The 26,413-nt window shown below is 39.1% G+C and overlaps 1 protein-coding gene across 2 annotated transcripts in view; it reads right to left on the bottom strand.

The window, feature by feature from the left end:
- znf385d (zinc finger protein 385D) overlaps positions 1–25,484 on the bottom strand; it is a 293,701-nt gene extending 268,217 nt beyond the window's left edge. For both annotated transcript variants that reach the window (XM_057833409.1, XM_057833411.1), the window contains exons 1-2: positions 25,448–25,484; positions 21,192–21,343 (exon numbers count right to left, since the gene is read on the bottom strand). Coding sequence is in view for 1 of the 2 variants with exons in the window: in XM_057833411.1 (XP_057689394.1) it covers positions 21,192–21,198 (7 nt within the window). In the remaining variant the exon portion in view is untranslated. The remainder of the gene's footprint in view (positions 1–21,191; positions 21,344–25,447) is intronic.
- Positions 25,485–26,413: the final 929 nt, after the last annotated feature.

The raw sequence follows: 26,413 nt of genomic DNA, 5'->3' as shown, positions 1-26,413 counted from the left end.
GCGTATATTTGTGTGTAGGTGTGTTATAGGGATTTGTGTGCCTGTTTTGGGTATGTTTGTGTAATTCTATGTATTTGTGCTGTATGCGTTTTTGTTTGTGTTTGTTGGCATTTGTGTTTTCTGTATGTGCGTGGGTCCAGTGGGATTTTGTGCATGTATTCGTGTTGTGTGTGTCCATTGTATTTTGCTTGTGTTTGTTGGGGTGTGTGTTTTGAGTGTTGTAGTATTTTGTTTTGTACGTTTTCGTTTGTTTTTTTGGTTTTGGTTTTGTGTGTGTATGTTTTTGTGTTTGTGTATGTGTATGTGTCAACACAGTTTGTTTTTGTGTGTGGATGTGTTGTGTGTTTTTGCATGTGTTTGATTTCTTTGTGTGTGAATGTGTATGTGTGTTTTTTAGAGTAGATGGTTTAGTGTACTTAATGTGTGTATGTTTTTGTTTTGTTTTTGTGTGTTTGTTTATGTTTGCAGGTGTGTTGTAGGGATTTGTGTGCCTGTTTTTGGTTTGTTTGTGTAATTCTATGTATTTGTGTGTTGTATGCGTCCCGAGTGTTTCTGTTTGTGTTTGTTGGCATTTGTGTTTTCTATATGTGCGTGTGTCCAGTGGGATTTTGTGCATGTATTCGTTTTGTGTGTGTCCATTGTATTTTGCTTGTGTTTGTTGGGGTGTGTGTTTTGAGTGTTGTAGTATTTTGTTTGTTTTGTACGTTTTCGTTTGTTTATTTTTGTTTGTTTGTTTTGTTTTTGTGTATGTTTTTGTTTGTCGGCATGTTTGTGTATGTGTCAACACAGTTTGTTTTTGTGTGTGGATGTGTTGTGTGTTTTTGCATGTGTTTGATTTCTGTGTGTGGGAATGTGTGTGTTTGTAAGTGTGTTTAGTGTGGATGGTTTAGTGTACTTGATGTGTGTATGTTTTTGTTTTGTTTTCATGTATTTGTTTATGTGTGCGTATATTTGTGTGGAGGTGTGTTATAGGGATTTGTGTTCCTGTTTTATGTGTTTTTGAGAGCGGATGGTTTAGTGTACTGTCATGTTTTTCGTGTGTTTATTTCTGTTTGTGTGCATGTTTGTGTGTTTATATGGGTGTGTATACTGTGAATGTGGTTTTGTATGTGGTTTTGTAAGTTTTCGTGATATTTTTGTGGGTTTTTTTATATCTGCAGGGTGATGCTCATGTTTTTGTGTTTTTGTGCATGTTTGTACTTTGTTTTGTTTGTCTTTATTTTTTTCTATTTTTCCAGTGTTTTGGGGGTTTGTTTGTTTGTACTGTTGTGTTTGAGTGCATGTTTTTTTTTTATGTGCATGTGTTGTGTTTGGGATTGTAGTAGCGGGTGTTTGTGTATATGTGTGTGTCTTCATTTTTATTATTAGAAGTAGTAATCCAGCACCTAAAAGAGCATTCATTCCATCAGTTTTGAGCAGTTTTTCACAACAGCCTTTCATTTGTTCTTTACGCACTGAAAATAGGAGTTTGCCTTGTCATGACAATAACGAACGATTTCTTTTTTACAGTCAAAGCAGAGTTGAATCGTCAATAACGGGGGAAAATGGAATAATGTTTGCGGCGTGGCAGCGGGGGAAACAAATTGCTTGTTTGAAGCCGATAGTTGATGCACACCAGACAAAAGAGACTAAAAACGTCTTTGTGGAGGAGAGATTGATTTTTAAATCAAGTCCAACTTAAGTGTGCTAAATCTTCCGCTGTGAAAAAAAATCCATCCCCATTTGCCCCTCTCGAGTCACACGCTGACAAAAAAAAACAAACATGTTTGGCTGGCGTACACAACTCGGATTTCACCTGCTAGTTTTCAGCCTTTTTACTTTGTCCAGTCGTCGTTGAATTCTGGCTTCACAGCTGCGAGAATGGTGCTCCAGCTATAAATCACATGTCAATAAAATATGCAAGTGTCAGGTTATTTATGGGGACCAGCGACTGCCATCATCGCCGGCGTAATGCTCGTAAAGAACTTGTCACCCACATAAATCCTGCCGGAACTATTTTCTCCGTTTAGCAATGACCGCCGCCAAGGTCGCACGAGGCCATTCGCAGCTTGACGGAGCTTTGCGACATCTGCGACTATTTCGATGTGACCCCGTGGAGGACGCGGGGATCATGCTATACTTGGGGGCAGGTGGGCAATGTTCCAAAAAGTTGCTGGGTTCCTAAACTGGAAAGTTTCCATGAGAATTACCTGATTTTCTGTTTGATGGGAATTGAGGGTCAATTGTATTATTAATAGTTATGTTTTATCCACACCATAGGCGGAGTTTGACTTTTGGGGCAGGGGGGGCACAACATGTTGATGACCCCGAAACGCAGTGTCGGCAATAAAATTAACTGACAATAATTTTTATAATAATAAGTTGACAATGAGCGTTTTTTGTTTCCCATCATTCTTGAGGGGAATTCTAAATCAGGCTGTTTAGGCAATATTTTTCGCCAAGATCGTCATCCATTGAATATGGTACGCCCGCCAGTGTCGTGCCAATGTAGTTACCCCAGTCAAAAATTGTATCCCCTGGGCGGAGCTATATGGAGGTAGATTTGTGTCTTTATTATTCAATCCCAAAAAAAGTTGCTTCAATTAAAAAAATTTTTTAAAAATGTCGCTTCAATCAATAAAAAAAAGTGTTTGAATGCAAAAATAATTTTGAAAGACAAAAAACTGGAAAAAAAAAATGCATGTGAAGTTTTTTTTCTTTGATTGTTTTTTTGTTTGTTTTTCTTTTTTTTATTTTTTATTGAAGTAATGTTGATTTTTGTTTGAGCCACATTTTGGCTAAGGACATTTTTGTCCTTATTCAATGAAAACATAAGTTCATTAAAAAATATATAGATTTTCAAAAAGAAAAATCACTTCAATCAAAAAAAAGTTTTTGAATGCGAAAAAATATTTTAGATTGGAAATTTTGCATTGGGACACTTAATTTTTCATTGAAAATAGTTTTCTTTGATTGAAGCAATCCTTTTTGTGTTTGGGCCATATTATGATTAGGACATTTGTGTCTAGATAATACAATCCCAAAAAAGTTGCTTGAACCAAAAAACATTTTCAAAGAAAAAAACCATTTTTTAAAATATATTTTTTCAAATTTTTTGTTGTTGTTGGGAAAATTATATACAAAGCAAATGACTGTCTAAGGTGCTCGAAAAATAATTTTGACCCATTATAAAAAAAATAATAATAATTTAATTTCATTCATTTTTGTTGCAGTTTTATTGGTTTACAAATTTTATATATACAGTATATCGGCAGGTGAATTACATCCAATGACACTTTTCGGCCACCAGGGGGGGCCTGCCACCCCTTAAAATCCGCTTATGATCCACACATTGGCTGCAATTGAACTGGCTGTGAAAAATGACTGCTAGCCCTCCCAGTCCAAATGGATTTGACATTTATCACCGTATATGGCAGCCAATGTGTCATTGTATTTTTCAGACAAAATAAGCCACAACCTTATACCCTCCCTTTGAACTATGCAGTTTTAATAAAGAAGCAGCTAATTTTTATAGGCTATTTAGCATTATGCTATCTTGTTGAAAGGCAAACGTTTCCCTCATTGTTCCATTATTCAACAACACTTAGCTTTCTACAATAGCTGGCTGGACCTGGAGTGCGTTGTCCAATCTATTTTTAGCTATGATGCTAGGACAGCATTTTGCTACTTTAGTAAGAAGGAGAGTTATTTCCAGGTACAGTACATGCAGACTTGTTGTCAAAAGAAGAGTCTTGATGCTACTAGAAGAACCATTTAAGGCTAACCGATAGATTTAAAATATATAAGTATAGTTTGTTACGGTGACGCTGCAGTCCTAGCACTTTGCTAGCTGAGTTTGTGGGGCGCTCAGGGTATTTGCTGAAAAGACTTCTGTTGCTTGGTGCCATTACAGAAGAACAAGTTAAAGCCAGCCTTTAGTTGTTTGTATGTTTGTATGTAAGTACAGTGGGGCAAATAAGTATTTAGTCAACCACTAATTGTGCAAGTCCTCCTACTTGAAAAGATTAGAGGCCTGTAATTGTCAACATGGGTGAACCTCAACCATGAGAGACAGAATATGGAGGGGGGAAAAAAACAGAAAATCACATTGTTTGATTTTTAAAGAATTTATTTCCAAATTAGAGTGGAAAATAAGTATTTGGTCACTTACAAACAAGCAAGATTTCTGGCTGTCAAAGAGGTGTAACTTCTTCTAATGAGGTCTAACAAGGCTCCACTCATTACCTGTATTAATGGCACCTGTTTTAACTCCATATTGGTATAAAAGACACCTGTCCACAACCTCAGTCAGTCACACTCCAAACTCCACAATGGCCAAGACCAAAGAGCTGTCGAAGGACACCAGAGACAAAATTGTAGACGTGCACCAGGCTGGGAAGACAGAATCTGCAATAGGTAAAACGCTTGGTGTAAAGAAATCAACTGTGTGAGCAATTATTAGAAAATGGAAGACATACAAGACCACTGATAATCTCCCTCGATCTGGAGCTCAATGCAAGATCTCACCCCGTGGCATCAAAATGATAACAAGAACCGTGAGCAAAAATCCCAGAACCACACGGGGGGGACCTAATGAATGACCTACAGAGAGCTGGGACCACAGTAACAAAGGCTACTATCAGTAACACAATGCGCCGCCAGGGACTCAAATCCTGCACTGCAAGACATGTCCCCCTGCTGAAGAAAGTACATGTCCAGGCCCGTCTGCGGTTCGCTAGACAGCATTTGGATGATCCAGAAGAGGACTGGGAGAATGTGTTATGGTCAGATGAAACCAAAATAGAACTTTTTGGTAGAAACACAGGTTCTCGTGTTTGGAGGAGAAAGAATACTGAATTGCATCCGAAGAACACCATACCCACTGTAAGGCATGGGGGTGTAAACATCATACTTTGGGGCTGTTTTTCTGCAAAGGGACCAGGAATCACCAGGACACTGATCTGAAGAATGAATGGGGCTATGTATCGTGAGATTTTGAGTGAAAATCTCCTTCCATCAGCAAGGGCATTGAAGATAAGACGTGGATGGGTCTTTCAGCATGAAAATGATCCCAAACACACAGCCAGGGCAACAAAGGAGTGGCTTCGTAAGAAGCATTTCAAGGTTGTGGAGTGGCCAAGCCAGTCTCCAGCTCTCAACCCCATAGAAAATCTGTGGAGGGAGTTAACAGCCCATTTTACCCAACGACAGCCCCAAAATATCACTGCTCTAGAGGAGATCAGCATGGAGGAATGGGCCAAAATACCAGCAACAGTGTGTGAAAAGCTTGTGAAGAGTTACTGAAAACGTTTGGCCTCCATTATTGCCAACAAAGGGTACATAACAAAGTATTGAGATGAACTTTTGGCATTGACCAAATACTTATTTTTCACCATGATTTGCAAATAAATTCTTTAAAAATCAAAAAATGTGATTTTCTGTTTTTTTTTCCACATTCTGTCACTCATGGTTGAGGTTTACCCATGTTGACAATCGCAGACCTCTCTAATATTTTCAAGTGGGAGAACTTGCTCAATTAGTGATTGACTAAATACTTATTTGCCCCACAGTATGTTATAAAGCTGCTTCTAGGTCTAGCACCGACAGCAGTTAACCCCAAGTTATCGGGATTTTAAGAAGACTAAAGTGGTAATTGTATCAACCTATTTTTTTTTTTATCAAAGTGCTTTTGTGGTTTCAAACTAATTGTGAACACACCACAAAATGTGGACACCTGTATCTTAGGCTGGGTTCATACCTATTCCAATTTTTCGTGTTTTTTTTTTTTTTTTTTAACGATTCGAGCGAGGCATTAACTTGACGGCCTGAATGGGACAGGTCACATAAAAGTGGACCATTTCAAATTTGATCTAAGTCACTTTCGTATGTGGTTAAAATCCGATGTAGGCCACATTTTCTAGAATGTGGCAGGGGTCTGAACTGTCAAGTCTCCCAAATCGCAATTCATTCTGCAATTAAGTCAGCAAACAGCAAGAGCGGATGGAGCTGTGCATTAGCGTTAGCGCCTAGCTTGAACTCGGCTTTTACACAGGAAGCAGGCCTGACAACAGTCATTAAAAAAAATAAAATGAAGAGAAGGATCAGCATAAAAATGCTCAAATTTCTTTCTGTATGCCAAATGAGCAATATTTCAATATTGCTTACATGGCTAAGTCGGTGCAAACTGACTATTACTGACGTTCTATCAATCCATATAAACTTTGAATATAAGACTAAACGGGGATTTTATGTGTTTGGTATTTATGTCCTTTGTTTGGAAATCAAAACATGGTCACTCAAGAACGGCATGCGGCTCTTTAGCGCTGCTTTATGGCTCCCTGGAGCTTTTTCAAAAATGTTTGAAAATGGGGATGATGTGGCCTGAAAAACATATTTTTTAGTTTTAATATGGTTTCTGTAGGAGGAAAAACATACAACTGAACAAATGAACTTCAAGTCACCTGAGTGTTTTCCGCATGTGCATATTTTTTTCCTCAATTTTATTGAATTTGGGTGGCACCCTTATTTGCCGCCGAGGAATCTGCAATTTCACGATCACGGAATTTAACACAGATTTCAATGTCGGAAATCAAAACAATCCATGGAATACAAGGCGAGGTGCAGAATATTCGACAGTTTTCGTCATGGGCATCCGCAACACACAGAAAAGAAACTCAACAGAAAGTTTACATTTTTACCAGCAGTCAGCACAGCAGTAATATTTATAAAACAGGTTGATTATTTATACTTCCTTTCAAACGTTGTGTTTAATGCAATGCTCTGCATTTATTATTTTCTGCTGCATGCTGTTGACTTATGTTTACATTATCCAAGTCAATATCACTTCCGCCTTCAACGTTTTGCCTCTGAACCGGATACTTATTACTTCCAGGGGTCGGGAACTCCATTTTGTGATCACTGTTTTTTTCGTGAACGCAATTGAACAGATCACACGGGAGCAGGAGTGAAGGAAGAGCACATTCGGCGTACGAGCAGTCGCCGAGTTGTGACTGAAATACATCTTTAGAAAACAACAACAAAAGCCATTGTTACTTGGGATGTTGCAATCGTTACTCAGTTGCGCTCTCACCAATTGGAACATAACAAATAGAAACATGAGGTGAGAATCTTTGGGCACCTAACAATTCGATTACGATTCAGAGGCTACGTTTTGAATATAAATCGATTATTGATGACCCCCCCCCCCCCCCCCCCCGCTATTAGCTGCTTTTAATGTTTTGCACATTAATTACAAAAACTGTAAAAACATCAAAATAAATAAAAAGCCTCACAGGCTTAAATAAATGACTATTTCAGTATCAGGTTAACAGTTAAAAACAACGAATAATATACTCAAATCCACATTCTGTATCAGCAGCTTTAAACTAAAAATTGCCCCCGTTATTCCATAATTTCCCTTTTGTCTACTTTCGACATGTGAAAGTTTTAAACCTATTTTAAAGATAGATTCAAGTCAATATTTTACCAATTTAGGAGTATTTTAGATAAAAAGTTACAGCTACAACAGCCTTGCAGGGAAGTCTGCTTTAGGATGGCGGCCGTTTACTAACGCCCGCATCTAGCTTTCTGTACATGTGCTGCTAACGCCACCGAGTCTATTTTGCATCTAGTCCTATATAAATATGATATCTACCGTACCATTATGTGGACGTACTTTGTAGCAGCTGTCGGCAGAAGTCAGGTATGTTGTTGTTTTTTTATCTCGCGGCATGAGTTGAGCTAGACCCGTGACTTGAGCATTGGCATTACCCGAGGGGCTGGGTAATGACTGGCATGATGCTTAGCTACTCTCGCTCCGTTCCTCATTGCGTCCCGAAGACCGCGCGGCGCGCTGAGTGTGTTTTACTTGACATATTTCAATAATCGGAATTTGGATGTTTGTGAATCGTTCTCGAATCTTCCACGGCTGAATCGCGAATAATCTAAGAATCGGAAATTTCGCACACCTCTAGCGCTGCATACATTTCCTGGAAGCCGCAACCAGGAGTACTTGTGCATAACGGGCGATCCTGGAAGTGGCGACAGTTTTGCCAGGCGGAAATGTCATGGAAAAAACTGATGTGCGCCTCTTTGACTGGGTACCACGCAGTTTACTTTTCGGGGTTAAATTTTCTTCTCCGCATTTTTAAATAGTCATGTTCATTCAGCATTGAGTTGGTAGGGGCCAGCCCCGCAGCTGGCTGATCGGGGACTTAACACGGGAGACGAGCTCTGTAAGAAAACGCTCACCTTCACGTATTCCCCGATGGGAGGACCACAAATGGACACTGAATTGAAGCATAGTGTTGCGACGTAGTTTGAAAGTTCAAGAAAAATGTTTGGAAAAGAAAAGAGGAGCAGGAATACGACGTCTTATTTGTCCGCCTCCATTGTTTACGATGCCGTCATGCCGCAAAAATGGCGACGGCATGACGTCACTTCCTTAGTATCTGGTTGTTGTACGGACACACTAATCTATATTAAGCGGCGGGTAACATTAGCCGACGAACTTATCTGTGTAAGTTCTTGCACGGATAAGAGGCAGATTAATGCCGAAAAGTCTTACTAATTACACATTCAGGGCCATTATCCGTCCTAGTGTAGACGTAGCCTGAGTCCACTCAAATCCGCTCAAGCTGCTCACTTACACACAGTGAGTTGCTACGGCAACTGTTTAACAAGTTCAATAATTATTGACGGCATGCGGCGCTTTAAAGCTTCGGCTTCCAAGCATCTGTGGCAAGATCAAACATTAAACGTCTGTCAATCATCGTTAACCTACATAAACAACCCAAGTGCACTGCCTGACCAACAAAGAGCAGCAGGAGCGAGAGTGAGACTACGTGATCGGCTTGGAACGGCACATTTGATTTATTTATGCAAATAAATCTGCCCTTGAGTGACAAAGACACTCGATGCTTATTAATTAATTACCAGGATGTTTAACAGTATTGTGATATTGCAAATAATTTCACAAAATCATTTTGACATCATTATTGCATAAATTTGCTTAATAACTTTTAAGTCGCAGAATGAAGAATTGCGCGCCGCAAAATCCTGGCTGTTCTCCGCGGAATCAACGCATTTTTGCAGCTGATTCCTGGAGGAGTTATCTTGTAGTCAGGCGCACTTTCTAGTGTGGTAATTTTTTGTAAATTAGAAAATGATTTGTTCGTCGTGTTATGTACCGTATTCGCCCGAATAGAAAACTGTGTTTTTTCATTAAGACTGAAAAAATAGGGGTCGTCTTATATTCGCGGTTTAGACGTTATACTCATTCACGACGCTAGATGGCGCCAGATATCATTGAAGCAATGTTCTGTCATGCCAGATCTCAGCTACTCTCAAGTTTAACCAGTTTGCATTACTTTATTGCCTTGTTTTTCCTTATTCAGATTTGTTTCAAAACTATAGTTACAGTTAGACTTCACTTTGATGGTTAATGCAATATAATTGATGTCTTCAACTTTGAGTGTGGTCAGACACAACGGCCGCCATTTTCCCCAGCTATCCTCCATATATCCAGACTTGAAAGTGTTTCCTGGGCAAGCACATTCTTCAGGTTCAGATCGCATTGTAGAGAAGATCTTGTCCAGGGCACTCAGTAACCAATTGATCAGTTCCATTTCTTTACAGAATGTCACAATACTACTATTAAAAGTCAACAAAAAGTTTACCCGCAAGAAGGACACACGGCGGATTTTCTTGTGAGAGAAATCAACATGGGTTCCAAGAATGTTAGTGCAGGTGGTGAAAAAAAGGAAAAAGATCACACTTACCATTGAAATGAAGATGGAAATGATAGAAAAATATGAGCGTGGTGTGTGTGTTCGTGAACTGTCTCGATTATACGGCCGTACGTAGACTGTCGACAATCTCGACGGTCCTCTGACGACCTCCGTTCGACAGTCTTTAGAATTTAAGGTGAGACATAGACTATGGGGGAGAAATATTGTAACATCGCCAAAGAATTTGTCAGGTTTTTCATCATTTATTTCAGAACTTGTGCAACACAACGTGCCTACTGTCCGCCGCAGCTGAGGCCATAACAGAACATGAAAAGAAAGTAAAAACGCTATGGCACCTCTCTCGCTCTGTCACATCAGCCATGAGGTGCCTTCAGGTAAGCCACGCAAAGCACAACTGCCACATTAGAACCTGATTCGTTACATTATTGCAGGTATGATTATAATTATTATTGCCATTATTGTATTATTATTCTCATTTTTTGTAAATAATTTATTTGTTTTACTCTGTGTAACTGCTATTTGCAAGAGTACCAGCAGTATTTACCATATTGGCCCGAATATAAGACGGTGTTTTTTGCATTGAAATAAGACTGAAAAAGTGGGCGTCGTCCTATATTCACGGTCTAGACGTTATACCCATTCACGACGCTAGATGGCGCCAGATATCATTGAAGCGATGTTTGTCATGACAGATCTCAGCTACTCTCAAGTTTAACCAGTTTGCATTATTTTATTGCAGTGGTTTTCCTTATTCAGATTTGTTTCAAGACTACAGTTACAGTTAGACTTCACTTTGATGGTTAATGCAGTTATTGCAATTTTGTTGTTTTATCACAATAGATTGGTTTATTTACATTTCAAAAACCAGAAGCCATTCATTTACGAATGTGTTTGCACTTTAATTTACATATTTAAATGTTCAGATTAAAGATGTCCCGATCGATTGGGTTGCCGATCGATCGGGTCCGATCACGTCATTTTCAAAGTATCTGAATCGGCAAAAAAATATCGGACATGCCTTTTTTTGATTTTTTTTTTAAATTAAATCGTTTTCTAATTCTATTTAACGTTACTGACAAACTGTCTTACACTCATCCAGAGTCTTTAGTTTTGGCTTAAAGTAGGGCTATCAAATTTATCGCGTTAACGGTGGTAATTAATTTTTTTTTTTTAATTAATCACGTTAAAATATTTGACGCAATTAACGCATGCGCTGCACGACCCACTCACGCATTGTCGCGTTCAATCTATAATGGCGCCGTTTTACCTATATATAAAGTTAAAAGGCAGCGTAAAATGAGTAGAGTGAACAGTTTTTGGAGCCTTTTTTTAACTGGCTACAGCCTTACAATCCCTCTCTCAACAATTAGAAATATCGTGGGAAGCAATGTGGGGAAGAAAGGTAGTAGTTGATCTTTTTCTTAACACCCTATGTTATTTCCCAACGCAGAGAAGATATATCAATCGGTGCCACTACGCACAGTCATGGTTGCACTTCCCATCATGCATTTGGGCAGAACAGTTAAATGGCTACAGTATCATTTACTGAAAGCTCAACAAATACACTAGATGATAATATTTAATCACAATATACAAAGTCACATTTATCCTTTAAGAATTACAAGTCTTTCTATCCGTGGATCCCTCTCACAGAAAGAATGTTAATAATGTAAATGCCATCATGATTTATTGTCATAATAAACAAATACAGTACTTATGTACTGTATGTTGAATGTATATATTCGTCCGAGTTTTATTCATTTTTTTCTTAATGCATAGCCAAAATGTATACGATCGAGAAAAATTATCGGGAATGATTGGAATTGAATCAGGAGCAAAAAAAAAAAAAAAAAGCAACCGGATCGGGAAATATTGGGATCGGCAGATACCCAAACTAAAACGGTCGGGATCGGATCGGGAGCAAAAAAACATGATCTGAACAACCCTAGTTCAGATATTAAGATTTGAATGAGGCAAAATAACGTGCTTTTTCTCTCAAATATATTGTTATAATAATTTGTTTCAGATGTACTGTAATTATTTTCTGTATAAAAATTAATTTGGTGTTCAAAATTTCTTTTTTCAAACTTGAGTCTTGAAAAAGAGGGGGTCGTCCTATAATCAGGGCCATCTTATATTCGGGCCGATACGGTATATAAAGTATTGATTTGTAGTCCAAAATACATCTCAGATTCATTAACTCAGTTTAATATTCATACTCTTGTTCCTCAACTTAATATTCCCACTTATTTTCCCATACTGTACAATCCATTTCATGTACGAAATGTCTGCTTTTTTTTTTTTTCTATTTGATTCCGCCTGCTGTGTCATTTGTACCGTGAAGCAAACATTCCCAATAAGCGTGCGGGCGGTAAATAAAGCTCCTTTTTTTTTACCTCCTGATTTGATTTCCATTCTCACGCCAGACGCAATATCTCCAACACAGATTGGAGTTTTTGGTTAGACAAACACAGCTGCACGCCCAGTGGAAATAATCATATTGCCTGGTTAAAGCTCAACAGTCAAAGCAAATAAAGCTGAACTTTTTTTGTCAACCATTTCTGTGTGCGCAAAGCGCCAGGAAAGCAAAAAAGGGTGAAATAATTGGAAAAGGAAGAGGAGGACACCTGCATGAAAATACTTAATCGCAGTACATTTTCCAGTATTTTGACTACCTTATTTAGTAAGAAGCATCTTTTTATAGCCATCTTGTTGCAAGTCACTTTATTAATCATTATGATTTCACCAACTAATCACGCTTCTGGGTGGCTAATTGTTATTTTTATCGCGGCAATTAATCACTGTTTAAGGGAAATTTCATTATTATTAATTACAGTATTATTGTTACTACTGCACTGCTGCAATATTAACTAAATCACATTTTGGGATGGCTTTGATTATGATTATTTAGGGAACTAGATCACCTTTTTGGGGAGTTTTCATGAATGATATTAAATTTTTTGGTCTTTTGCCTTCTCTTTGTGGCGCACATGCACTTACAGCCAACAACGACGCGCTCTAAAATGTTCCTGGAAGCCTTAAATCCAAATTCTTTTTATTATTGTTATGTTATATATCTATTGTATTTATTTAACTTTATTTATTATTCCATATATAATACTTGTTTTTAAGAGTCCTCTTTAATTACCGTAATTTTCGCACTATAAGGAGCACCTGACTATAAGCCGCCACCCACCAAATTTGACACCAAAACATTTGTTCACAGACAAGACGCACTGGACTATAAGCTGCGGCTATCCTCACTGTATTATGGGATATTTACACTAAAAGATATGAACCGGTAACACTTTATTTGACAGCGGCATCATACGACTGTCATAAGACCAAATAAACCACCAAGAAGCTTTGAACCAATTAGCTGCAAAGCTTCATTGCTTCAAGAAGCTTCATTTGGCCAGCACTGCTCCCTTGGGGGAGACAGTCAACCTCTGCTGCCACCTGCTGCCAACACTGTTGTTGTCCAACATGTCTCCTAGCATGCATTGCAGCTCTACAGATGTAAATAACAATCAAAATTAATGTTCTGAGCAAATTATTTCTTCAGTTGCTGTTCCAATTGGTTCATTAATTGCTAGTCATAGACGTCATACAGCGGGGAGAACAAGTATTTGATACACTGCCGATTTTGCTGGGTTTCCCACTTGCGAAGCATGTAGAGGCCTGTCCTTTGTATCATAAGTTCTCTTCAACTGTGAGGGACGGAATCTAATACAAAAAAACAGAAAATCACGTTGTATGATTTTTAAATAATAAATTTGCATTTAATTGCATGAAATAAGTATTTGATACATCACAAAAATCGAACTTAGTATTTGGTACAGAAACCTTTGTTTGCTATTACAGATACCAAACGTTTCCTGTAGTCCTTGACAAGGTTTGCACACACTACAGCAGGGATTTTGGCACACTCCTCCATGCAGATCTTCTCCAGAGCCTTCAGGTTTCGGGGCTGCTGCCGGGCAACACGGACTTTCAGCTCCCTCCATAGATTTTCTATCGGGTTCAGATCTGGTGACTGGCTAGGCCACTCCAGGACCTTAAGATGCTTCTTACGGAGCCACTCTTTAGTTGCCTTGGCTGTGTGCTATGGGTCGTTGTCATGCTGGAAGACCCAGCCACGACCCATCTTCAGGGCTCTCACTGAAGGAAGGAGGTTGTCCGCCAAGATCTGGCGATACATAGCCCATCCATCCTCCCCTCAATACGGTGCAGTCGTCCTGTACCCTTGGCAGAGAAGCAGCCCCAAAAAATGATGTTTCCTCCTCCATGTTTCACGGTTGGGATGATGTTCTTGGGGTTGTACTCATCCTTCTTTTTCCTCCAAACACGACGAGCAGAGTTTTGACCAAAAAGTTCCATTTTGGTCTCATCCGACCACATGACCTTCTCCCATTGCTCCCCTGGATCATCCAGATGGTCAGTGGCAAACTTCAGACATGTCTGGACATGCACTGGCTTCAGCAGCGGGACCTTGCGTGCGCTGTAGGATTTTAATCCATGACTGCGTAATGTGTTTCCGATGGTTTTCTTCGAGACTGTGGTTCCAGCTCTCTTCAGGTCATTGACCAGGTCCTGTCATGTAGTTCTGGGCTGATCCCTCACCTTCCTCATGATCAGTGATGCCCCACGAGGTCAGATCTTGCATGGAGCCCCAGAACGAGGCAGATTGACCGTCAACTTGAACTTCTTCCATTTTCTAATAATCGGTCCAACAGTTGTTACCTTCTCACCAAGCTGCTTGCTTATTTTCCTGTAGCCCATCCCAGCCTTGTGCAGGTCTATTATTTTATCCCTGATGTCCTTACACAGCTCTTTGGTCTTGGCCATTGTAGAGAGGTTGGAGTTTTTTTGTTTGAGCATAAGAGCAGGTGTCTTTTATACAGGTAACAAGTTCAAACAGGTGCAGTTACTTCTGGTAATGAGTGGAGAACAGGAGGGGTTCTTAAAAAAGAACTAAGAGCCAAAATATTTACTAGTTGGTAATGTATCAAATACTTATTTCATGCAGTTAAATACAAATTTATTATTTAAAAATTATACAATGTGATTTTCTGGATTTTTGTATTAGATTCCGTCCCTCACAGTTAAGGAGAAATTATGATACAAATTACAGACCTCAACATGGCTTGCAAGTGGGAAAACCAGCATAATCGGCAGTGTATCAAATACTTGTTCTCCCCACTATAATTGTATTGACGGGTCACATCCGTTAGCCCCTGCGCAACACCTTCAAGTTGGGGCCCGTCCTACAGTCCTCTTCAGTTATTCGCAGTCGGTCGCAGTTAGTCAGCAGCGATCCAACGCCGGATTTAGGTGGAAAAAGTACGAAAGCTGTACCGCATACAAATGGGAAGGATTGTCTCAGGAGTGATTTGTTCGAGGATTTAAGGTAATTATTATATTTTTCATACCATACATGCATTTTGAAACGTTGTGAAAAAAAAAAAATCAATGGGAGAAATTAACCGCTACGGATTACGGATTATCATTCTTCGACATATTTACGTAAAATAAATGCTAACCGCCCGTTTTTTTTTTTTGTTTGTTTTGTTTTTTTGTTGCTCCTTTAAAAAGGGTCGAGACTTTTACATTCATATCTATCGAGAATTCAGGGATTTAAGCATTTATTCACAAGAATTTTCACCATAAAAGCTCTGTTTACATACTGCGTCCGCCACATTGATGAACAGACTAGCATCGTACTTCAACATAATTACGTAAAATAAATGCTAACTAGAGGGGTTTTTTTTGCTTTTAACCAAGAATTGAGACTGTTTTACGTTCATATCAATGAAGAATTTGGGGATTTAAGCATTTATTCACAAAAATTTTCACCGGAAAAACTGTTTACATATGGCGGGCGCCACATTGACTAACAGACTAGCATCCGACTTCGACATTTTTACGTAGAATAAATGCTAACTGCACAGTTGTTTTGCTTTTAACCAAGAATCGAGACTGTTGTGCATCCATATCCATAAAGAATTCAAAAATTTTAAGCATTTATTCAAGAGAATTTTCAACGAAAAAAGCTCTTTGTCTGTGATTCCATTCGGTCAGCTTTGACGGCCACGCCAACAATGCAGGCCCCCTATTAATCGGCCCCGCGCCCTGTGTCCCGTCAATATCATTATGAAGTCTATGTGCTAGTTATGGTATTCTGTAAACTTTATTTGACAGTGGTGCAATAAGACTGTCATTAGACAATTATAATTATGACATGACACTGTCATGAGCATTAATAAATGCTTATGACAGACGTCATTTGGCGTCATCCGGCAAATTATCTCACTTTTGAATGGATGTAAAAGATCCGAGCTGGACATAAATGGAGTTAATGACATAATTTACTGGATAACACTTAATGACATCTGTCTACTCTTAAGCATTCAGTAATGCCCATGATAGTGTCATGACATAATTATGACGGTCTTATGACGCTGCCGTCAAATAAAATGTTACTTATTAACCCAAATAAATCAACAGATAAGCCACACTTGACTATAAGCCACAAAGATTCAAAATGAAGGAAAAAAGTAGTGGCTTATAGTCCAAAAATTACAGTAATTTATGTATTGAATGTAACTTTTTATTTTATATGATTGTAAATAAAAAAGAAAGATGTAATAGAAGAACAATTATTTCTCTTGTTTTATTCATTTTTCATTTACATCTATTTTTTTTTTCATTGTTTATAAATGACAGTTTCAGTGCCACTCTTAGGTGACAGTGTATTCATGAATTACTTTTCAAATAAATAGAACTAGAGGAACATACAAAATAACAACAACAACAAAAAACAGAAAGAATGACAACAACAATCCATTTTGAAGCGGGAGGTTTGAGGCTGCCACCCTCCCACTTCAAATGGATTGGACATCTATCACTGTCAATGGCAGCCAAATACAGTAAGTTAATGATATAAGTCAATAGGCAACACATGTAGTTGTCATAAATAACCCACTTGGCCACCATTACCGTGCAACCGGTAGCTAATGCCTCGAAACGCCGCCTTCATTTTTCCCCCTTTCGTGTCAGTATTCAGCAAGTATGAATCATACAATGTGCGGTACAAGTGTTTCCTGCCCGGTGGATGTACAGGAGGCCTGCTCGGGCCTCACCTGACAAATAGGAGCTGACAACACGGCGCCTCGTTCATTTGTCACCCCCTCCTGTGTCCCTTTGCATACAGATTGCAAAGCCTCATGGGAAAAGGCACATCTGTGACACGCTCACTCAGAGCTCGGCATGCACAATCGATGCACATTATTTACACCGTGTTTAATGTATCTTATTTACATAGCATTTATTATACAGTGTGTACATCTAATGGACCATATTTACATCTTGTTTCATGTGCATCCTTTATACAGTATTTACATATATACATATTTACATCCAGTTTTTATTTACTAGTCTGTATTTCTCAAATTTGCAACAGTGATGTGTGCTATACACCTTGCATGCTCAATTTTTACATCAAAATCAATATTTTATACAAGGCAAGGCAAATTTATATAGCACAATTCAACACCAGGCAATTCAAAGTGCTTTACATCACATGACGATCATAAAAATAACATTTAAATCAATACAACGTAAAAACCAAGACAATCAAAATAGGAAATAAAATTATACATAAAAATCGCATTTAATCACAAACAGAATAAAATAAATAAATAAAAGTAAAACAAAAACTACTACTACTAATAATAATTGAAATCAGCAATGGAGATAAGCACAAGAGGAATAGAAAGCAAGTAGATTGAAATATATAGGCAGTTATGGATATGTGGTGCTAAACAAAAGCGTTTTTAGCCCTGATTTAAAGGCGCTAACAGTTTGAGCATACATCAGATGTTCAGGTAACTTGTTCCAGAGGTGAGGAGCATAATAACTAAATGCTGCCTCACCCTGCTTGGTTCTTGGAACATGCAGGAAACCGGTTCCAGACGACCTTAGGGGTTTAGATGTCTCATAGGAATCTAACAAATCAAGCATGTATTTTGGTCCAAGGCCATTAAGTGTTTGTAGACGAGCAGTATTATTTTATAGTCTATCCTTTGACTCACTGGAAGCCAGTGTAGCGATTTCATAACCGGTGTAATGTGGTCCAGCTTCCTTGTATTTGTGAGGACTCTGGCTGCAGCATTCTGTACTAGCTGAAGCTTCCTGACTGATTTTTTATCAAGACCCGTAAATATACTGTTGCAATAGTCCAATCTGCTGAAAATGAATGCATGCATAAGTTTTTCCATGTCTTGTTGAGTCAGAAACCCCTTAATGCTGGCTATATTTTTTAGGTGGTAATAAGCAGATTTAGTGACAGACTTTAGATGGCTATCAAATTTTAGGTCCGAGTCAATAATTACGCCAAGGTTTCTGACTTGATTTGTAGCTGTAAGTGACATTGTGCTAAGGCGCCTGCTTATCTTTGACCTTTCCTTTTTTGGCCCAAAAATGATCACTTCTGTCTTCTCCACATTTAACTGGAGAAAATTCTGGCACATCCATTCATTGATTTGATGAATGCATTTACTCAGGGAGTCTAAGGCTACGTTCATACTACAGGTCTTAATGCACGAATCCGATTTTTTGTCATATCCGTTTTTTTGGCGTGCCCATTCAGACTGCCTTTATCCATTGAGACCGTTCAAGTATTACGCATGCGCACTAATTCGCAGTCCGACACGCGCTAAGCAAGAAGACCCGCATGCGCAGAAGCATCAAAACAAATGACAGACGTCATCTGTCATTCCAGGGATATCATATTTTGCTTTTCAAAAGGTGGACACAAATAACAGACATAAATAATCCCCGTTTAGGCTTATATTCAAAGTTTATATGGATCGATAGCATGCACGCACTGTCCGTGCACGTCACACACACATACGGGGAGTTTGTCCCGACTCTCGGCCGTGGAGGCAATGTTGAAATATTGCTCACTTGGAACAGAGAGAAAACTGAGCATTCTCAGGCTTATCCTCAACCCATTTTTATTTTTTATGACTGTTGTCAAGCTCAGCTCTTCCTCAAAAGCTGTGTTCACTGCAAGCTAGGCGCTAATAACGCACAGGTGCATCGCTACGGTAACGACTCTCTCGCTATTTGATGACGTAATTGCTGCATTAAATCCGATTTGCGGGACTGGACAGTACAGACCGCCGCGACAGTCTGGGAAAATGTGGCCCAGATCGGATTTAGACCACATACAAAAGTGACCCAGATCGGATTTGAAATGGTCCCGTTCTATGCGACTTGTCACGTTCAGACCGTCAAGTTAATGTCTCACTCGAGTCGGAAAAGCACGAAAAAATCGGATTCGTGCATTAAGACCTGTAGTATGAACGTAGCCATAGGGACTATAATCATGTGGGGAGACAGTAATGTACAGTTGTGTGTCATCTGCATAGGTGTGATAGGAGATACTGTTCCATAATCTGAGCTAAGGGAAGCATATAGATGTTAAACAAGAGTGGTCCAAGAATTGACCCTTGAGGGACTCCACACATGAATTTGGTTCGTTCTGACTGATGGTTTCCGATTGACACAAAGAAATCCCTATCATGTAAATAGGATGTGAACCACTGAAGAATAGTGTCAGTATGCCCTATCCACTGTTCCATTCTGCTGAGTAGTATGTTGTGATCAACCATGTCGAATGCGGCGCTGAGATCCAATAGTAGCAGAACAGATGATTTGCCTGCATCGGCATTCCGACGAATATCATTTAGGACTTTGATAAGCACGGTCTCGGTGCTGTGTTGTGGCCGAAATCCAGACTGAAATGAGTTAAAAAGATTGTTTTGCATCATAAAAGTCTGGATCTGTTCGAACACAACCCTTTCGATAATTTTCCCCAGGAAAATACAACTTAAATGTAGCATGTAAACGACATATTTTACATGGTTGTCGCTGCCATCCTCCCAGTTCAAATGGACGTCTACGAATGATAAACACTTTTAAATTTGCAGCAGAAGGAATAAAAAGGGCCATGTAATTGGATGTCTATCAATGTCAATGGCAGTGAAAGAGTTCTTTAATCGCGGACTTATTGTTGCCCGCAGGTTCCGAGTTTGCCAGTAGAGGGAGCCGGGCGGTTGTCATAATTTTAACAATTATGCTTCAAATGTACAGTATTTAGATCGTATCTAATATTTATATTCCTCTAACGTACCACATTTACGTCAAATTGAATGTATTTATACTTTAAATGTGCCACACTAATTTGGAAATAAATTCTTTAAAAATCAAACAATGTGATTTTCTGTTTTTTTTTCCCACATTCTGTCTCTCATGGTTAAGGTTTACGCATGTTGACAACTACAGGCCTCTCAAATCTTTTCAAGTAGGAGAACTTGCACAATTGGTGTTAGAATAAATACTTATTTGCCCCAGTGTATATAGGCCTCTAATGTTCCATTTTTATATGAAATTTAAGATCTTGGTGCCTCAAACATACCATGATTTCGAAACAAAATTTAACGTCTATATGCCTATAATGTAAAATTTCTACTTCAAATTTAACATTTATAGGCCTCCAAATTGACATTTTTGCCCCAATTTAATCTTTCTAACTAACGGCCATGGACGTCCAAATTTCCCATTTAATTCCAATGTCATTCACATTGCATTGATGCCATTGACGGCCATGTATGTCAATTCTATTGAAGCCAATGTACTTGGACTCATTTGATGCAAATGTAAGTCATTGCCACTGACGGCCATGGACGTCCAAATTTCCCATTCATTTCCAATAACATTTACTTTGCATTGCCGCCCAAGTACACAGATGCCATTGACGGACATGTGCGTCGATTCTGTTGATGCCAATGTACTTGGATTCCATTGACGCATATGTAAGTCGATGCTATTGACGGCCATAGACGTCCAAATTTCCCATTCATTTTCAATGGCAAATAAAAAACAATGTCCCCAAATCAACAAGAAATGAACAGATATCAATAGGACGTGTCCCCCAAATGTCCCAGATTCCGTTGATGCATATGGAAGTCGATGCCATTGACGGTCATGGACGTCCAAATTTCACATTCACTTATCAACAGTAACTGTCCCCCAAATATCCCCAAATCAACAGGAAGTAACCTGATATTATCCCCGAAATGTCCCCAAATCAACCTAGGCGGGGCTAAGATTTGTATCTCCACACAGCAAAGCCCCATTGTAATTTCTCCAGAAATTGCAGTTTCTAATATACCACAAATGTACAATTTGTACAGCTTAATGCCTTAATTTCAAATTCAGATACACCATTTATGATTTGAAAGTGCCCCCCCCCCCCCCAAATTAACATCGATTTACCTCAAAAGGTACAATTCATGAAAACCGATTTATATTACATGATAAAATATTTTCGTATGAAACCTGAGACGTGCGTGGGCAAAGACACACTTAGGTAAAAGGTCGACTGAGAACACTCACCTGGCATCGCTCTGTAGACGCCGCACTCCACAATCCATTAGCAGACCCCCACAATTCCATCTTGTCCCCCTGGAGACCTCATTGCCGTCTTCTTGCTAGCAATGGAAACGCTTTGAAACGAGACGCCTCATTTGTCTGGAATATTGGACTGCCTGACAGGGACAAAAAAGGAGAACTTCAAAATCTGACTTTTAACACAACTAATGATGGCGCTTTTGAGTTGGCATAAGTTCTTAGACTGTGTTATATATGATTATAGTTATAATTAATTTATTCGACAATGGGTATATTCAGTTTTCAGTTCCAACGCGCCCAAGAAACACAACAACAGTGACAAATATCTCCTAGGTTGAAATGGGAAAACTAAGAGGGCAAAACAAACAAACATGAAAAACAGATTTCCGGCATAAGGCGGAAAACACAGACAAAACTGAAAAAGCAGTTTCTGCTCTTGCGCTTCGCTTTAAAATAAACTGCTGTATTTTAAGCCAAAACAACTGTTGTGTTTGATAGAACAATATGTCTACATGCTGCCATAGCAGATTCATGGCGTATTAAGCCCCCTAACTATTTTTATTTGTCTGTTTTTCCCTGGAAACCCCCGTTTAGACATCGCGTAACAGTTTTTGTTTCAACCCAGCCATAAAAAGCAGCTCAGTAGTTATATTTATTATTTGAAATGTCATTTTTGGCTTAGAATCATTAATTGAAGTCTAATATTTCGATTTAAAAAAAAAAAAAAAAAACGACTTAAAAATTTTTACTCGCATATTTTAAACTTTTTTTTTTTTTTTTTTTTTTACAAATTATGTCAAAATGAAAAAAAAATGGTGTCTGTAAAAAAGTCACGGATATCTACCTCATAACTATCACCTAATTGTATTTTTTTTGTTACTGTCGCATTTTCCCCGATATGTTGGATGATAAATAATCGATCCAAACAAAGAAAAATGGGGGAAAAAACTTTTAAATGACTAAATGTATGAAAATGTCTGCGATTTCTGCATTGTGACCCTTGTTATATTACCATGTTTCACCCATAAAATCTGCCAAAAATCCGGCTGTGGCTATTCACAGCTGTGTCTTGACACTCGGTGATACATGCTACATGGAGTTTTTGGATCGAGAAGAGTTAAGTACGCGATATCATCTCATTAAAATCGTGGCGTCTTTAATCCCACTCTCGTGTGCTCTCACCTCCAGTTAGGGTTTTACGGTTTAAAATTTTTTTTGTAAAAAAATGCCCTCCTGTTTGATGTTGTTCTTCCCCCAGAAAATTGAGATGTTGAGAATGATGTATCACACATGCATGTAGGACAATTTTAAACGTTGGCCAAATTGGGGGTCTCAGAGCGGAACTTCAAGTCATCTGAGTGTTTTCCGCCATAAACAAAAGTATACATTAGGGATGCTCCGATTAATTATTTTGAGAGTCAATAAATCACATTTGCAATGAGTCAACAACTAGGCCAGACATGTCCAAAGTCCGGCCCCTGGTCAAATTTCATCCGGCCCCCAGCCTCTGTCATAAAATCAATAATGTCTGGCCCGCACCCAGACTTAATAAATTGGTCAGCATTACTGCTACCATCATATGAAGTAGCTTACACACTAAATGCTGCTCCTCATTTTCCCATTAAAAGGCAGCAGCACTCTAAGCAACATTACCCCATGTGACCCTTAACTCCCAATTTTCTAAAATGGTGACAACACAAAAAAGAAAGTTGACTGCGACGTCCGACGCTTCAGGGATAGGTGGAAATTGGACTATTTCTTCACTAAAATACGCAACAACTGTGTCTGCCTCATTTGCAAAGAGACAGATGCTGTTTTTAAAGAGTTCAATGTGAGGCAATATTACCAAACAAGAGACGCTGACATGTACGACAAGATTACAGAGAAGATACGTAGCGAGAAATTAAAGCAACATGAAGCTAGTTTACTTTCACAGCAGCAGTATTTCGCAAGAATCCGATAATCGAAAGAGAACGTCACAAAGGCTAGTTGCGAGATTGTTGATATTAATTTTTTTTTTAAATAAAGCAAATATGTCACAAATCTGGCCCCCTTTGCAAAAAGTTTGGACACCCCTGAACTAGGCTAATTTATAAATCACGGTATTTACTTGATCGCATAAGAAATATGTTTTCATGCATTTGATTAATTTGATCATCCATGAGTTGTCAATTCATCGTGGAAACCCAAGTGCATATATGAAAAATGTGACGGCAAACAAAATGGCTGATGCTCTCCTTTTTTGTCTCATATTTGGGCCATGTGATTGACTCACTAATGACATCCACTTTAGAACACCCTCCATTAATCGCACTTCCAATTCATTTTTAACTATTTGTCACGTAGTCCTTCACAAAGTGGTGAACCTTAAACAACTGCACCTTTTGGGAGGCTCCTTTTAAAGCAACACTGGGTAACTTTTCAGTTTTGGTCGATTTTAGCAATGCCAGTGGACAAAAGCAGTAGTGTTTTGCCTTAAAGTGCCTGTGACACGAAAAAGCATGTTTATTTCATAATACACGCGGTATTTTATGCCCCTGAAAGATATGGGCCGCTTGGATGTGTGTGGAAGCGATCGCTATTTTTATTTAGTTTTTTTAATCCCGCGCCATGAAAATGAGTGACGTCCGGCTTCGGTCTTGCATTGAGGAGGAGGGCGCTGTGACATGTACGGTAGAAGACATCCTCTTCACGCTACAGTGTACTGTTGTATATGAGGACGAAGGACTCAGCTGATTCTGCGGATTAATACGTTTATTTTTCGCATCACGCCAGCCAAACGGCTGCAGAAAAATCATTCGGTATGAGGGAGAGGCGTATGCGTCTTTTTGGAGTTTCAAAAGGTTCCCATTCACCGTGGATATTTACTGTGGGACCATTGGACTTACGAGGAAGTGAGTAAACATCTGTTTTGTATTATGTCAAATACGAATACAGCGATTACAAAGTAAACACTACAAACTTCCTTTAAATGAAGGACTACTTACGTTTGATCATTGATAGGCATGTAAAAAGCTCTCCTCATGCTCATTAGCAGCAGCATGTTAGCTGCACAACAACTCCAGCCACCCTCCTCCGGGGAACGAACTGTAAATTGCTCTCCGCCGGGCGGTTTGCCGATCCGCAAAGACAATGGACAACCGGGTCGTCATGTCAAATAATCCAGGATAGTTATGAGTGATTTTCCGCTTCGAAGACTTTGAAACATCACTTGGTTCAAGTTAGCATGTCGGCTAGCTGTCACGCCTTCTGGTTTGTTTACATTCTCCGAAGCCGGGGAAGGGAAATGACATATGTCCGATTTAGGTGTCATAAAATATCGTTCGGGAGGTGCGACAGTAAAGGTGAAGTCGACAGTTTTGACCACTATGGAGTAATTTTGCCATGTCGTCCTGAATGAATGCATTTTTATTATTTCATATTCCATTCAGCACAAGACTGTTATTTGTCATGACCGTGCCATTTATTTAGCAATTGGGGAAAATACTTGGATAAAAAGAATATCCTGTAAAAATATTGATGTAAAGAGACAGAAACAATGACATTTTGCCGCTCTCTTCGTCGCGTTTTCCTCGTTCTGAATAGTTCCCCCTCGACGGGCTGACTGGTCCTTCTCAAGCCATTTATATAGCTATTGGGGAAAAATACTTGGATAAAAAGAATATCCTGTAAAAATATTGGAATAGAGAGACTGAAACAATGACATTTTGCGGCTCTCTTCGTCACGTTTTCCTCGTTCTGAATAATTCCCCCTCAATGGACTGAATAATAAAACCGATGAGCCCAGTCTACCGCTGACGTCATCCACCTGTTGGGGACGCTAAAGCCCTATAATGGTAGGCGTGGCTAACCGGCAGATTAAAAGACTAATTTCTCGTCATCTGCGCTTTGCTAAATTGTTGTATATAGTCGAATCGTCTCAAAATATGATTCTAATTCACATGATAATGCCATTTAGGACTTTTTTTTCTTGTGTCATATGCTCTTTAAGGAAGACGGTTTCCCATGTGGACCAGCGCACACTTGCAGTGTCATGAAATCATGATCTCCCTGACAAGGATGTATCAAAGGACCCAAACGCTCGACAGTTCAATCCAAACAAAGGTTTATTTTCCAGTTCATAAAGGGCAGTTAACTAAAATTCACAGCAACAGCTGGACATCAATCAATTGAGTAAATTTCACTAGAAACAAAAAGGCATTGGATCAAGAATATGAATAGTTGTCAAAAAAGGGGCTTACACAAGGAGGTGGCATAGGATGTGGCAGGATATCTGACAAACCGACACTGGGCAAGGTTAGAAGCAGGCTATTTATACAGAGGGTCACAGGTGGACACGATCAGCCTGATTGGCAAAGGCAGGAAGTAAAGTTAACTCAAGAAGGCACACCAGTACCAAAATAAAAGGATCTGACATGAATCAACACAAAACGTTAAGACCTCAGAGACGTGACACTCCCAATAGCCTGCAGATGGATTAAACGACATTTTGGTTTGCAGCGTCTGTGTGTGTTTATTCTTGCGTATCCTTTTATCCAGGAAGCAGTGTTGTTTTCGTCAACAATGAGGACAACGAAAATATTTCGTCAACGAACAATTTTCTCATGACAATGACGTCACGATGACACACTGAAAACGAGTCTTGGGAGACTAAAACATAACAAGATGGATGCCAGTTGTCGTCTGACGACACGACAACGAGATGGAAATTCAACATAGTTTCTGTCATAAATTCACAATGTGGGATATTTTGTGTGGTTAACATGCATTTAGCAGTGTTTGGTCGTGTCACCCATGTGACGTACTGCACCTGCCCCCCGGCTTCCCACCTCACACACACGTGAGTAAGCCTGTGCCCATTCCAGGCTCCTTTTCTGAAGCATATGTGTCAGGTGCTGCTTGGTAAGTTTTGCTTTTTTTTTTCTTGGCTAGATATGAAATGTTGCTTTAGCTTTTAAAGGTCTGTGCTGAGTGATCATCACACACTAAACTAACTTGTAGCGTTAGCATAGCTTTTGCATTAGCATTTAGCGTGGTGACTCAGTGTCTTCCTAAGCTTTAGGAAAACATTTTACATACAGGTCATGCCATCCAGTTGAGTTTAATTAATTGAAAATAATGTGCAGTTTTCCTGCTGAGTGTGTATTATCATCATGAAAATGGTGATATCCTGGTAGACAACAGTTATGTGCTCGTCTGTCATGTTC

Source organism: Corythoichthys intestinalis, chromosome 4 (assembly GCF_030265065.1).
Source record: "Corythoichthys intestinalis isolate RoL2023-P3 chromosome 4, ASM3026506v1, whole genome shotgun sequence".
NCBI classification, from domain to species: Eukaryota; Metazoa; Chordata; class Actinopteri; order Syngnathiformes; family Syngnathidae; genus Corythoichthys; species Corythoichthys intestinalis.
This window is presented reverse-complemented; position numbering and strand designations above follow the sequence as displayed.